Source organism: Malus domestica, chromosome 09 (genome assembly GCF_042453785.1).
Source record: "Malus domestica chromosome 09, GDT2T_hap1".
In the NCBI taxonomy this organism is placed as follows: Eukaryota; Viridiplantae; Streptophyta; class Magnoliopsida; order Rosales; family Rosaceae; genus Malus; species Malus domestica.
The window spans coordinates 19,597,794-19,613,399 of record NC_091669.1 but is presented as its reverse complement, the minus strand read 5'-3'; the positions used below and the strand labels follow the sequence as shown (position 1 = coordinate 19,613,399).

Here is a 15,606-nt window from a genome sequence, read left to right as displayed (position 1 = left end):
ATGTTGAGATTTTTTTTTTAAAATTTTATTTTTTTAGTAAACCTAACAATTACAAAACTGGTTAAAAAAAATAATTATAACTATATTAGAGTAACATAGGAAAATGTTGTACCATCGAAGCTTATATAATGTCATCTTGTGAGTTAGATCATTAAATTACTTTGAAATTAATAACAATATAACCGGATGAAATTATGTTGATTAAACATTATCGCTTTTTTGATTGAAATTAAACATTATCTCTAACATTAAACTATCGACTTCTATAATGTTTCCAATATGTTTTTATTTCAACATTTTAAAATAATTTTTTTTAATAAATAATATTATCTATACTAAGGGAGGTGGTGGGTGGCTAAGCCTTACAATGAGCTAGCAATAATGTGATTCAAATTCGTATTTGACGATAATCGAACTTAAGACCTCTTAGAATACCACCAAATTATAGTACTAAGTGATAACCTTTTAAAGTACTTATTTTTCTTTTAAAAAGGTGTTTGACCGTTTTGATAAGAGAAAATTAGAGTAATAGTAAACGATTGGTTCTTAAACTTGTTTCAATGTAGAACAATGGTCATTTTAACTAACTTTGTTAGAATTTTCAGTCATTTTTTGTCTCTTTAAATAATATATTTTGGAAAATAAAATTCTAACAAAGTAGCCGAAACAAGATCAAGAATTAGTACTTACTTAGCTCGGAAGCCAAAGAGGACCACAGCTTCATTTACTATTTTTGATTGAGTAAACTGTCATTTAACCCCCTGAACTATCACGTGAGTTTCAATTTCCCCCTGAACTATTTTTTCAGCCAATTGACCCCCTAAACTATGTTAAAGTGGCCAATTAACCCCCTACCGTTAAGTATCTTTAACTCCATCCAATTTTCTGTTAGAAAGTGTCATGTGCTTGGCACATGACCACCTTTTTACATTTTATGTCTAAATCTTTACAAAGAAAACATATAAAACAAATATTAAAAAAAAAAACATACAAACCCTAAACTTAATCATTCAAAATAATAGAAAAGGTAAGGCTTTTTATATTAACACCCCATAAAATGTTGAATGCACCCCATATTAAAATTTAATATTAAATGACTTATTTATGTAATGACAATTTTGACCTTATTAGGTTTAAAAAAAAATTATAAATACACCCCAAATCACTTTTAGCGTATTATTTATCTTCTCAACTATCAAAACCCTCTCATCCTACATTGTTGAACAAAACTCTAACCAATGAAATTACAAACATGTTGATTGAGAAAAATTGTTTTTGACGAATGAAACACGAAATCGATGTTTTTGAAGCTTCACATGAGGTAAGACTTCACATTTTTCATTGTTTTAGTGATTTCGATGACATCGATAATTATTTAATCTTGCGTTTGCTGCATTATTTAAACTTATATATTCATATTCATATTCATATTCATATTCATCTTTTAGGGTTCATATTGAAAAATAATGCAGCAAACGCAAGATTAAATAATTATCGATGTCATCGAAATCACTAAAACAATGAAAAATGTGAAGTCTTATCTCATGTGAAGCTTCAGAAACATCGATTTCGTGTTTCATTCGTCAAAAACAATTTTTCTCAATCAACATATTTGTAGTTTCATTGGTTAGGATTTTGTTCAACAATCGAGGATGAGAGGGTTTTGATAGTTAAGAAGATAAATAATACGCTAAAAGTGATTTAGGGTGTATTTATAATTTTTTTTTTAAAACCTAATAAGGTCAAAATTGTCATTGCATAGTGGAGTAAATAAGTCATTTAATATTAAATTTTAATATGGGGTGCATTCAACATTTTGTGGGGTGTTAATATAAAAAGCCTTACCTTTTCTATTATTTTAAATGATTAAGTTTAGGGTTTGTAAGTTTTTTTTTTTTAATATTTGTTATATATGTTTTCTTTGTAAAGATTTAGACATAAAATGTAAAAAGGTGGTCATGTGCCAAGCACATGACACTTTCTAACAGAAAATTGGATGGAGTTAAAGATACTTAACGGTAGGGGGTTAATTGGCCACTTTAACATAGTTTAGGGGGTCAATTGGCTAAAAAAATAATTCAGGGAGGAAATTGAAACTCACGTGATAGTTCAGGGGGTTAAATGACAGTTTACTCTTTTTTATTATAAGAGTTTTGAACTTTAAAAAAGGGAAAATAAAACGAAAAATTGAGTGGTGCCCAGAGCACTATCTTTCTCCTTCACAACAATCTCTTTTGGTCTCTTATTTCAGTGTGTTGTTAATCTTCTGATACACTTCGGACTTCAAAAGTAGAACCCATTTCTCAGAAACTCTATTTGTTTACTTTCTAAAATTCTGACACAATTTTGTTGAAGGTTGTTCGTTGAGGTAGCATAGCATGGCTTCCATCATTGCAAGCTTGCCTCCACCACTGTTGGTCCATGGCAGAAATACAAACACGACCCTTTTCAGAGCTCTTCCAAAACTCCCCGTTTCTTCCGTTTCAGGTGAGCCTCACGGTCCTAAATGCTAAAGCTGCTATTTGGGTTTTTTGTTCTTTCTTTATTTCTCTCCAATTTGAATTGCAATTTAACAGAGTATGTTTAATTTGATTAAGCATATTGAATTTATTCGTTCAGTGTTTGGTTCGGTTGTTTTGAGTGAAGGATAAAACTGAAATTCAGCTACTTTAGTTGAGAGAATTTGGCAATTTGGTCAAAAGTGGTGTTTTATTTTAATAATCGTTTTCAATTGGATTGAGCTTTAACATGACGAATCTTTTGAATTAGGGTATGTATTTGACTACATGATTTTGTTGAGAATGAATCCCATATTGATGGGAGGAGGGACCGTGCATGTGCGTATAAGTAGTTGGACTACTCGCCAATTGGTTTTATGGTAGAACCTTTAACTTTTTTCATGGTATCAGAGCATGTTGTCCCACGTGTGAAATCTAACAACCACACGCCCTCAGCGTCACCCTGTCGTGTTGTCCATGTGTTATTGTCCATGTGTTAGGCTTGAACCACATTGATGAGAGGAGGGACATTGCATGTGCTTATAAGTAGTTGGGCTACTCACCATATAGCCAATTGGTTTTATGGTGGAACCTCAACTTTAAAAGGATTGGAAACTCGGATAAGATAAAGCTAAATGCAACATCAGAAAACAAAACCTTCCACATCCATGTGTTTAGATTGTTAATTATCTTTATGATCACATTCAGCGCAGCAATATGCAAAATAGAATTCGTACTAACCTCCAGCCATGATCGTCCAACAGCAGGTTTCCAGCGGCACAGTGAAATCGAAAGCTCCTGTATCTCTAGTTTAAGTGATATTCTAGCCTATTGCCACTTGAGTGCCTTTCTCAGATGGAATGCAAGGCTTTGTATAGGCTAGGCTAGGGACCCCTTAATCTCACGTGGAAACAAACTGACTCCACTAATCCCTACCATCAAGGGATTCGCTGAGTAAAAATCTCTCTTCTTATCTGTCAACTAGAGTCATGCTCTTAGTGAAATGTAATCAACTAGAGTCATGCTTGGAGTGGGTTGTTTGACTAATTCATATCTTAAGTAATTACCAATATCAGTAACTAAATATTAATGACTAATATGTGGGCCACTTAAGTGAAAATATTTGAACGTTGCTAACATAGACGTGAAACTCGAAGGCGTAAGGCCCCACTTGATAATCATTTCACTTTTTTTGTTTGTTTTATTTTCCACTCTTTGGTTGTAAATAAAGAGGAAATACTAAGAAAGGATGGATGAATAAGGATTAAGGAAGGGTGGTAGGAAGGATGTGTAAGAAACCAAAATTTAGAAGAACAAAACCGTCCACATCCATGTGCATTTCTTTCACATCCTTCCTACTACACTCCATTGCCATTCTTGATTCATTCATCCCTTCATCTACTTTAACAAAAATTGAGAACTAAAACAAGAAATGGTTATCAAACGTTCTCTAAGTAATCAAAAATTTTAGAGGTTGATGGTTATGTGTTTGAAGTGTCATATGAAATGCAATTTGACATGCACATTTCCATGCCTTGGTTGCACTATTCTCTCTAACTTAGGTGCGTAATTTTCTGACTTTTCAGAGAGACAGAATCGTGTTGCTGTTGTGGTGAAGGCTACTGGGGAAAGCTCCGAGTCTTCAACATCTATTGTGAAATCTGTTCAGAATGTGGTAAGCTCTTTCCCTCTGCGCTTTCATGATCAAATTTTTATATTTATGATTTGTGCTCAGTACATAAAGAACTATAGAGGGTTTCACGTTATGCTTTGGCTAGCTTGAATCTGCATGCAATATTTCCTTTCTTCTTTTGATTCCTCTAATGGTTTTCAATTGTGTGCAAAGTTTATGAATTCCCCCTTCGGTAAATTTTGAAAAAGCGTGCATTTTTCTTAGCTATGAGAATGGGCTGTGATATAGATAACACATGATTTTGTTTTTTAGCCAAGAATTTGTCATTCTATGGAATGAAGAAATGCATGCAATATTTTCTTTCTTCTTCATTCGATAGATTGACAAGTTAATTTTGATCTTTTTTTTTTTAAATCAGGCTTACTATTTTCTTCCTCTCGCTTTGATTTTAAACAGTGGGATAATTCTGAAGATCGGCCAGCTCTTGTTGCTTTGGGGTTTGCAGCTGTAGTAGGTTTATGGACATCAACGAATTTGATTACAGTAATTTTTCTTATCTCTCTGTTCTTTTCAGTTCTTGAAAGGAATGAAAAGTGTTGTTGCAATAGTTGATACGAGCTTGTATGTACTAATACCAACTATCAACATCTGGCACTTTCTGTGGCATTCATATATAGGAACCAAGTTACACTGTCAAAGCTTAAAACTTCTTAATTTTTTTTATTTCCAGAGTAGAAAATAGAATATCACAAAAGTTTTATCAGCCTTTGAGGCCAGATGGAGAGCAATTGGAGTCATTATCCAAAAGTTTACCACTGCCATTTATTTCACCCAATATTTTCTTAATTTTAGTGATTTTAGGTTATGCATTTTTTATGATCATAATTTAGTTGTTTCTTTCTTTGTTTTTATATATGATGATCTTGTACTTCGCAATGGAGAAAGCTATCCCATTTAGACAGTATATATTGTGTATGTTACATGACGAGTTTGAAATCTCTTCTAATCTTGCTAGATTTTCATGTTACTTGTTAGAGGTGATTGTGATTACATTTATCTTCCTGTATTGGATGGCTTTGCAAAGCTCATGAAGGGCATTTCTAATCCCTCTTATCATACATTTTGTGATCCATTCCTTGATAACTTGACCTCAATTCCTTTGCACTTCGAAGTTCCTCACCCAAACATAACCTAAAAGTAGGATTTCGTACCCTTCTTTTAAAACAAGGTGGTAGGTCCTCTTCTTTTATTCTGATTGAGATCTTGAATTTGATTGTTAATATTATGATAAGGATTTAGGAGTTAATCTTACAAAGTATATAGTTTGATCAAACTTTAAGATGTGTCCATTCTGCTTCTTAAAACAAGTACATTATTGATCAATTTTGTTCTTAAGTAATTTGGTAAAGAGTGTATGGTATACATTATGAACCGTGACATACAGATTCAAACTTCGTGAGGTTTAAATTCATCTCTTCTCACTAAAGGGTATGGAATTATTTACTAGACCATTTTCAGATGCCTTTGGGATGGTGTACTTGAGAAATCAAATTCAAAGTTTCTAGTGTTACTTCTCCAATGTGTGATAGATTTTTAGGACAACAATCATCATAGCAATTTTGAGCAATTGCAATTGTCTAAACCTTAAGTATTATTCGTAGAGTTTTTAACTTTGCCAATTGCCACACGTATACACTATTTTCATCAGTGAACTTACTTTCAGCTTAGTAGGAGTTCTGACGGTTTAATACCCCTCTCCTTGTCCTTGATTCCCCATTTATGTGAACAGGCCATTGACAAGTTGCCGCTTATCCCAAGTGTGCTGGAATTTGTCGGAATACTTTTCTCTTCGGTAAGTACGTGATACATGTATGTTGTAGTTGGTTGCTATGGGAGCTCAAATGTATATTAACTTGTTCATGTTCTTGTTTCAGTGGTTTATATATCGATATCTCCTATTCAAGCCTGACCGGTAAGAGAAAACCTGATGACTGCAATTTTATTTTGCTCTGAAAATAATGAAGATTACCTGGAGCATGGCTTTTGGGACGGATTTCTTCTTGCAACTTAAGTTTGAATGCAAGAACATGTTGTTTCAGTAGAGTAATTGTGTTTCTTGTTTTTGTGTTTACAGGGAAGAGTTTTTCCAAATCGTGAACAAATCAATATCCAATATCTTGGGGCAGTGAATTGGAATTGCAGCTGTCCTGAGAATGATTTTAGTTTGGGGGAGGGATTGGCAGGAACTTAATATGTATTACAGTAGCAATCAAACTCATTATTCCGAGTCAATCAAGAACCTCAAGTTGGTCTTCAATCAAGGTCTTTGAGAAATCATTTTTTCCAATCCTATTATTAAAATACCATATTTAAGAGGGAAAGAAAGCATCTGATAAAAAAGGAGTGGAAAAATATTATCATCAACATTTAACCGTTTGATTACCATCATCAACATTTACTTCTTTCACAAGAAAAGAACCTAGTGTTCGTCCATTTCTTCTCGGGAGTGGGCGCATCATATGTTCAATGCACATATGGACGCGGGTGAGAGGAGTACCCACCGGGATAAAGATAGAGGGGGCTGCGTTGGTGTAGATTTGCAGTGGGTCGGGCCGGTGTGGAGTGGGGGAGAGTACGGTGGTGTGGTGATGGGGATGATGTGCAGGAGGTTGCACGGGTGGTAAGCAAGTGGTAGAGAGAATGTGTTTATTTTTTATTTTTTTATTATTATTTTATTTTTTTAACTTTTTAATATTTATGTTTTTTAGTAATAAGAAAAATAAATTTGGGGCATGCCACATCGTTTAACTGAGGATTTAATTGAAAGATTAACAAAACGGAAGTATGAATCTACATGAAAAACGTAACTTTAGGTATGAAAGTGAGATTAGCTCCCAAAATCATAATTCTATTAGTCTAGTCGTTAAGTTCTCCATGAAACGATGACCTAGCAAACTTCTTATGAGGTGAGAAACTAGGACGGTCTGCTATGTCCAACTTTTGTCGAAAGTATGGATTGACATGTTGGACATCATGAAATAAACGCTCGAAGACATGACGCCTCATCCGGAAGAGACGTCTAAAATCCTTTTATGTGTACACCGAGTTGGGGTTGAAGTAGTTGTTCATTAGATTGTCATGCGCCATCTTTCTGTTTCGTGGTTTGTAAGAGCAACCAACAACAAAGCCACCCCATTGAGGTTGTTCCTCAGTTGGCTCACACGCCATGACCCCAGCCATATCTGCCATATATGATGTGTTGCACATGCTTCATCTTCCTCATCGTACTCCTCATCTTCTCGTCTCATCTGCTCCCATTTTTCTTCCAATTCAGAATTGGATGAGGACCCCTAGTTGGAATTCGAATAGGATCTAAAGTTGGAATTCGTTGCAAATTTGAATTGAAAGAGATTGAGTTGAAAGAGATGTTGGAAAAGGCAAAGCTGAAGGTTAGTGAATTATAGCCCAATATCTACCCTATTTATGGACATTGGAAGCTGAAGATAAGAAGTGTCACGCAGATAAAAATCCTACCTAAAATCCCACAACCAATTACATCTCAACATGTGGCACTCGAAATCCTATATGAAAAATTATTAAGATTACATATCGACAAGAAATCTGGAGAGCTACTCACATATTGACACATGGCACTTGAAAATCCGTGATGTAAAATTATTGAGATTCCTTATCGACAAGAAATTTGCAAAGTTACTCACATATCGACACGTGATACTCGAAATCCGAGACGTAAAATTATTGAGATTCCATATCGACAAGAAATTTGCAAAGTTGGACACATATTGACACGTGACACTCGAAATCCAAGACGTAAAATTATTGAGATTCTGTCTCGAAAAATTATTGAGGTAGTTTTATTTAAGTAACAGTATTAATTCAATTAAAATAATAAATTATGTTTGGCCTTTTCGATTGGAGATGATTTTTTATCACATGGCTATGTTTAGCCTATGGCCCTTTGGCCCCTTGATTGGAGATGGTAAGAAATATGGTATGATACTGTTCATTAAAATAACAATTTCTTAAAGGACTATAGGGCTAAAAGGAGCTCTTTGGCCCTCGTTTGGTTGGAGATGACCTAATTGGAGCATTAAGCCAACCATGCTGCTTTGTGCCATCTAACGTATATAACATATATACACACATGGCACCATCACCTTTTTCCTTTTTTTTATATACACACATGGCACAATCACCTTTTTTCTTTCTTTTTTTTTATATTATTTTATCATCTCTGTTTTTTAAATGTTTGCTTTCCCTTCTTTTTTTTTATGGGAATTTTAACGAAAAGCTCCCGGTACTGCTTTTCAGCAAACGCGGCATTGCGTGTGGACAACAAGCAAACATGTGACCATCTTGTCGATGCATCAACCAACACCATAAAGTATCTAAATGGTCCGCAGGTTGGTTGGATAGGTCCACAAATGTCCCCTTGAATCCCTTGAAGAAATTTAGGAGGGTCTTGATTAATATATGTATGGGATGGTTGAGTATTCAACTTCCCTAAAGAACACGCTATGCATGGCGGGACTCTAACGTGTGGATGTAACTTATGCCCGTGTGAAGATTTGAGGATACGACGCATCATGTCACGTCCAGGATGTCCCAAACGGTCATGCCAAAGCAACAAAGTGTCCTGGAACTCAGGCATAGAGCCGGCCACACTGTGGGCCTCTATGTTGCGAATGGTTGTGATGTACAACCCACTCAACAGACGTTCCAACTTCTCGTGAATATGCTTCTGGCCATATTCGTATGAAGTGATACAAAGAAATTCAGAACCATGATCTTCAGTGGTTTCAAGATGATATTTATTATCTCGAATATCTCTAAAACTCAGCAACGTTCTTCCGGAACGTGGAGAATAGAGTGCCTCCTTAATGGTCAAGATTGTACCATTAGACAACATGATACGTGCCTTTCCGTATCCTTCAATCAGGTTAGATGAGTTTGAGAGAGTTGTCAAATGAGCTTTCTTGGGTATGAAGTTAGTAAAATAGTGTCGTTCACGCAAAATGGTGTGCGTAGTTGCATTATCTGCCAGACAACTAACTTCCCCACTAGACATACCTAGAAATAAATTGATTGAATTGGTCACATGCATAAATATAAGTCCATTCATTCAATTAAGCAATTTGAGAAAATAATATCCATTCCAATAACAATCCATAATTCAAAACAAACCAAAACCAAACAAATGATTCAAAATACATAGAAAAATTGTTCAAAATTAAACCATAAACCTAGCAAAATAGGGGGTAGGGGCCGGCCACTCCTAGTGGGTTCGGCCACTAGGGGCTAATGCCCTAAAACATGTCTAATTTAGTCTTCTATAGGTGCTGATGCCTCCTGGAAGTCTGATATCTCCAATGATGATGTGCAAAGTTAGACTCACGACGGGAATGATACTTGGCAATAGCCTCAGGGGAAGCTCGGCATACGCGTGACCAATGATCCTTTGATCCACAACGATAGCACATATCCAGTTCAGTAGAAGCGGCCTGAACGGGAGCTTTGCCCTTGGTCTTGAAGTTTGGGACCTTAGGTGCGAGTGGTGGACGCTGCTGGGTCGCAATTCTTCCCTTTAGTGCGGCACTCTGTTCACCTTGGGCCCGTGGTTGGGCTTGCCGCCCATTTCCACGGCCACGACGGTTCTTTCGTCGTTTATGGCTGCTAAAATTGGTCGCATACGCTTCAGGCACAGCGTTTGAGCCAGTGGGTCGAGCTTGATGATTCCTCATCAAAAGCTGGTTCTGCTTTTCAGCAAGAAGTAAAACAGAGATCAAATCCGAAAACTTGGTGAATTTCTGTGCCCTATATTGTTGATGCAGGACAATATTGGTGGCATGGAAGGTCGAATAGGTCTTCTCCAGGAGATTCGGTTAGTTCCACTTTGCAGAATTTCAACAAAGAACGGATTCTACAAACTTCAGAGTTGTATTCATTCACAGAATTAAAATCTTGGAAGCGAAGATGCTGCTAGTCGTGTCTTGCTTCATGCAAGTATATGTCTTTCTGGTGATCGAAACGGTCAGCCAGAGCAAGCCAGAGGGTGCGTGGGTCTTCCTCAGCGAGATACTCAGTCTGCAATGCATCATGGATGTGTCTTCGAATGAAGATCATTGCAGTAGCCTTCTGAGCTTCGTCGACAGGTTTGTCGGCAATAGGTGTCTCAATGGTGGCTCTAATACCCTTTACAGTGAGATGGAGCTTCACGTCTTGAACCCACTTTAGATAATTTCTTCCAGAGACTTCGAGAGTGGAGAAATCGAGCTTGTTCAAGTTCGACATGTCCCTAAACAGAAGGAAAAACGTGATTAGTCATATGGTAAGCCATAGACATATATCGTAGAACATACAGGTTCTATAGACATGTATTAGTTTAATTTATGCATGAAAACTTCAGGTTTCATGTGGTATGTTTTGAATGAAAACTTCAGGTTTCAAATGCACTAATTTTGAAACTACAGGTTCAAATTAGTTTTATGAACTATTAGTTCATAATGAGAGGTTCCTGCAAGAAACACAAAATGCAATATACTAACTAAGTGTAGTGGATTTGAGTTGGCTTCGGGAACTCAAGTGTGAGAGCTTCGGTACTACGAAAGTATGTGACGGTTCAAAGTATAAAAATAAATTATTGAATCGTTAATGTCCAAAAGTGATCTTCAGGTCAATAATTTTGGATTCATTATCAGATTAGTGGACTGCAGGTCACTTTTAATTAATTCAATAAATCGGGCCATACAAGGTCGATTGTAGAAGCAAGTAATATTAACATACTGGTTAAATTATTTAAAATGCTAAAATAATAGCTTGTGGGTGGAAAAATGCCCCAAAATAATTTGGGCATGGGTGTCGTGGGTAAGGGAAAGTATGGGGTGCCTTGAGTAAAAACGGCAGGGCTTAGGGTATGGCTGCAGGCCACGGGAGGGACAAAACCCCCAGTTGTAGCTGGTTTAGGTATTTTGGTCTAAGGGGTCACGGGGGCAAGCCCAAGGCTTGCGAGTTGGTCACGCAGGGAGCCCAGCGAAGTTGGGGCCTTGATTTTGTGGCGCAAGAGGCCCAGCGCGAGGGCTGGCTTTGTGTGCCTTGTGTGCATAAGGCGCCCAGCCGAGGGCTGGCAGGTTTTTGATGCAGGCCGAAAGACGCCATGGGCTGCAGGCCCAGCAAAGAAACCAAAATCAGGCCGAAGCCTGTTGTCCTTTTTGGCACAGGGATGGTGCGATGCACCAAATCCCATTCCCTTTTTTTTTTCAATTCCCTTTAGGTTTTAGGAAAAACCTAATATGCTTCTAATTTAATTTTATACATTGACTCACAAATTCCACATAACAATTTAATTGTGCGATGCATGAAACAAATATATATAGTGACAAATATATGAACATATACAATATATATATATATATATATATATATATATATATATATATATATCGGAAGGAAAATATAAACATATGGGGTTCATGCATCATGAGGAATGTTTTCATGCTTCATGGGTCGTTTCAAATATCTTCCTTTATTTTAAGCGTACCTGAGCAGCAGAAAACAAATAAGCCTTTGAATGTGATGGATGATAGCCTCCTCCTACGAAGCTTCAGTTCCTCAGCTTTAGCAAGAGCGTGCTGATAACGTGTTGTAGGCCTATTTAATTGAGCGATCTAAGGTTTAGAGAGAGAGGGGGAGGCCGGCCACTTTAGAGAGAAGAGAGATTGATTTAATTGTGAGGTGTGTTTGATTCACCCCATTGTGCCTTTATTTATAGTAGTTGGAAGGGTAAATACCTCCCTTTATGATTACAACATTTAATAGTAATCTAATCCTAATAGGAATATATAATATTTTCCCATATTCTCTAGGATTTACACAATCATATTCCTATTCTAAATAGAACTGCAACAATACATACATATATATATATATATATTATTTTTTTGGGCAGGTGTTCACCACATGTGTGGATATGATGGAGATTTCTTTTGCCCCAGCTTACAGTTAGTGGCGGCTTTCTGCAAGTTTGCAGTTAGTGGTGGTTTTCTACAAATTTCTGCAATTAGTGGCGGCTTTCTGCAAGTTTTTGCAGTTCTTCATTAAACGATGACCTAGTCGTTTAGTTCTTCATTAAGCAATGACCTGGCAAACTTTTGGCACCCAAATTTTAAATCATAAGCATGTTGATGAATTCAATAAATGTTGATATTTGGTACTGTGTTAGAATTCGCTTCCGTTTAAGCATAAAAGTACAACAAAATGACTATAACACCCTCCACGGTTAGTTACTGTCAAAGTTTGTCCTCTTAGAGTTAGGTTATAATTATAATCACAATAGTATCTCTCCTTGCACCGAATTGTTCAAACTTACAATATCATTTCTCTTGAGTGTCTTGCTCTTGCTTCATTTCTAGAAGAATCATTGTGGTTCATTTGCTTTATTTAAAGATTCGGTGAAAAATTTCAGTCCGATGGTTCTTTAGTGTTCATTTCTAGAAAGAATCACTCTGTAGTTTAGACCGTATTTGCTTTCTTCATAAAACATTCGGTGAGTTCTGAAGATTTTCTGGCCTATGGTTATTTAGTGTTCATTTTTTTAGAAGATTCACTATGTTCTTCAGATCGTATTCGCTTTCATCGTAAAAGATTAGGTGAGTTCTGGAAATTTTCAGGCCGATGGTTCTTTTGTATTCATTTATAGGGAGAATCACTCTGTTCTTTAGATGGTATTTTCTTTCTTCATAAAAGATTCAGTGAGTTCTCATGATTTTCAGGCCGATGGTTCTTTAGTCTTCATTTATGGGAAGAATCACTTTGTTTTTCAGATCGTATTTTCTTTCTTCATAAAACATTCGATGAGTTCTAAATATTTTCAGGCCGATGATTCTTTAGTGTTCATTTTTTGGGAAGAATCACTCTGTTCTTTAGACCGTATTTGCTTTCTACATAAAATATTCGGTGAGTTATGAAGATTTTCAGGCCAATGGTTCTTTAGTGTTCATTTCTAGGAAGAATCACTTTGTTCTTCATATCGTATTTGCTTTCTTCATAAAACATTCGATGAGTTCTAAATATTTTCAGGTCCATGGTTCTTTAGTGTTCATTTATGGGAAGAATCACTTTGTTTATTAGACCGTATTTACTTTCTTCATAAAAGATTGGGTGAGTTTTGAAGATTTTCAGGCTGATGGTTCTTTATTGTTCATTTATGGGAAGAATCACTTTGTTCTTCAGACTGTATTTCCTTTGTTCATAAAAGATTCGATGAGATCTGAACATTTTCAGGCTGATGGTCCTTTAGTGTTCATTTCTGGGAAGAATCATTCTGTTCTTCAGACCATATTTGCTTTCCTCATAAAATATTTGGGGAGTTCTAAAGATTTTCAAGCCGATGGTTCTTTAGTGTTCATTTCTTGGAAGAATCCCTATGTTCTTCAGACTGTATTTGCTTTCTTCATAAAAGATTCGGTGAGTTCTGAAGATTTTAAGGCCGACGGTTCTTTAGTGTTCATTTTTTGGAAGAATCACTCTGGTCTTTAGACCGTATTTGCTTTCTTCATAAAAGATTCGTTGAGTTCTGAATTTCCAGGCCGACGGTTATTTAGTGTTCATTTTTGGGAAGAATCACTCTGGTCTTCAAACCGTATTTGCTTTCTTGAAAAGATTCGGTGAGTTCTGAAGATTTTCAGGCCGATGGTGCTTTAGTGTTCATTTTTTGGAAGAATCACTCGATTCTTCATACCATATTTGCTTTTTCCATAAAAGATTCGATGAGTTCTGAAGATTTTCCGGCCGATGGTTTAGTGTTCATTTATGGGAAGAACCACTCTATTCTTCAAATCGTATTTGCTTTCTTCATAAAAAATTCGGTGAGTTTTGAAGATTTTTAGGTCGATGGTTCTTTAGTGTTCATTTTTGGGAAGAATCACTCTGATCTTCAAACCGTATTTGCTTTCCTTAGAAAAGATTCGGTGAGTTCTGAAGATTTTCAGGCCGATGGTGCTTTAGTGTTCATTTTTAGGAAGAATCAGTCTATTCTTCAAACCGTATTTGCTTTTTTCATAAAAGATTCAGTGAGTTCTGAAGATTTTCCGGCCAATGGTTCTTTAGTGTTCATTTCTGGGAAGAATTACTCTGTTCTTCAAACTGTATTTGTTTTCTTCATAAAAGATTTCGGTGAGTTTTGAAGATTTTTCGGCCGATGGTTCTTTAGTATTCATTTCTAGAAAGAATCACTTTGTTCTTCAGACAATATCTGCTTTCTTCATAAAAGATTCAATGAGTTCTCAAGATTTTCAAGCTGATGATGCTTCAGCGTTCATTTATGGAAAGAATCACTTTGTTCTTCAGACCGTATTTGCTTTCCTCATAAAAGAAATGGTGAGTTCTGAAGACATTCAGGCTGATGAGTCTTGAGTTTTCATTTCTGGGAAGAATCACTCCGTTCTTCAGACTGTATTTGTTTCTTAATAAAAGATTCGGTGAGTTCTGAAGATTTTCTAGCTTGAGATTCCTTAGTGTTCATCTCTGGAAAGAATCACTTTGTTCTTTAGACCATATTTGCTTTCTTCATAAAAGATTCGATGAGTTCTGAAGATTTTCAGGTCGATGGTTCTTGAGTTTTCATTTCTGGGAAGAATCACTATGTTCTTTAGACTGTATTTGCTTTCTTCATAAAAGATTCGATGAGTTCTGAAGATTTTCAGGTCGATGGTTCTTGAGTTTTCATTTCTGGGAAGAATCACTATGTTCTTTAGACTGTATTTGCTTTCTTCATAAATGATTTGGCGAGTTCTGAAGATTTTCAGGCCGATGGTTTTTTAGTGTTCATTTCTAGGAAGAATCACTTTGTTCTTTAAACTGTATTTGCTTTCTTCACAAAAGATTCGATGAGTTCTAAAGATTTTCAAGCCTATGGTTCTTTAGTGCCCATCGGGTAGGAGAGAGAAGTGAAACAATTCAACAACATTGGACTCTAACAAAGTTATGCAAGTTGTTGATGAGATGGGATCTGGAAGGCAGTGACCGAGGAATTGCCTCCCCTCATCCACGTGTGGAGGGTCTATGTGACACCCTAGATGACAAAGGCCATTGAAAGTCTGAATCGCAAATTAATTCCGAAAGTCACAAAGAGCATTGAAAGTCTAAACTACAACTTGATTCCGAAAGTCATATCAAACGCAGATGCCATGGAAAGCTGGATGACTAAATCAGCTATTGGAACAATCCTTACGTGCTCTATTCTCACAGTACTGTTGTCGATTGTGACTGCTGTGTTTCTATGGAAGTCACGACGAGATGGGAAACAGAAGAAGGACAATGAGGTGCAAACTCATGAGCACAAGGAAGAGGAGGATGACATCAGTACCGACAAGTTGTAATTCTAAACCAATTTAGCATTTGGGATGAAGCGAGATCTTTTGTTTAGAATTAGACATTTACACTCATTTGTATGTCTTG

General features: G+C 36.3%; 1 protein-coding gene across 2 annotated transcripts; it reads left to right on the top strand.

The window, feature by feature from the left end:
* Positions 1 to 2,128: 2,128 nt before the first annotated feature.
* Positions 2,129 to 6,448, top strand: LOC103443789 (protein CURVATURE THYLAKOID 1C, chloroplastic). 2 transcript variants are annotated; one of them, XM_070804572.1, is made up of 7 exons: positions 2,169 to 2,289; positions 2,356 to 2,487; positions 4,085 to 4,173; positions 4,588 to 4,674; positions 5,921 to 5,983; positions 6,066 to 6,103; positions 6,266 to 6,448. In XM_070804572.1, the coding sequence occupies exons 2-7, from the start codon at positions 2,379 to 2,381 to the stop codon at positions 6,318 to 6,320; spliced, it is 441 nt and encodes a 146-aa protein (XP_070660673.1). In that variant the 5' UTR covers positions 2,169 to 2,289; positions 2,356 to 2,378; the 3' UTR covers positions 6,321 to 6,448. The 2 variants fall into 2 exon arrangements, with proteins under 2 accessions (XP_008380907.1, XP_070660673.1); XM_008382685.4 differs by having other exon boundaries at positions 2,129 to 2,487.
* The last annotated feature ends 9,158 nt before the right edge of the window (positions 6,449 to 15,606 follow it).

Coding starts and splice junctions, on each gene's coding strand:
- LOC103443789 (XM_008382685.4), top strand. CDS start 2,379: ATGGCTTCCATCATTGCAAGCTTGCCTCCACCACTGTTGGTCCATGGC. Junction 4,675..5,920: donor CATCAACGAATTTGATTACA/GTAATTTTTCTT, acceptor TTATGTGAACAG/GCCATTGACAAGTTGCCGCT. Junction 6,104..6,265: donor CTCCTATTCAAGCCTGACCG/GTAAGAGAAAAC, acceptor TTGTGTTTACAG/GGAAGAGTTTTTCCAAATCG.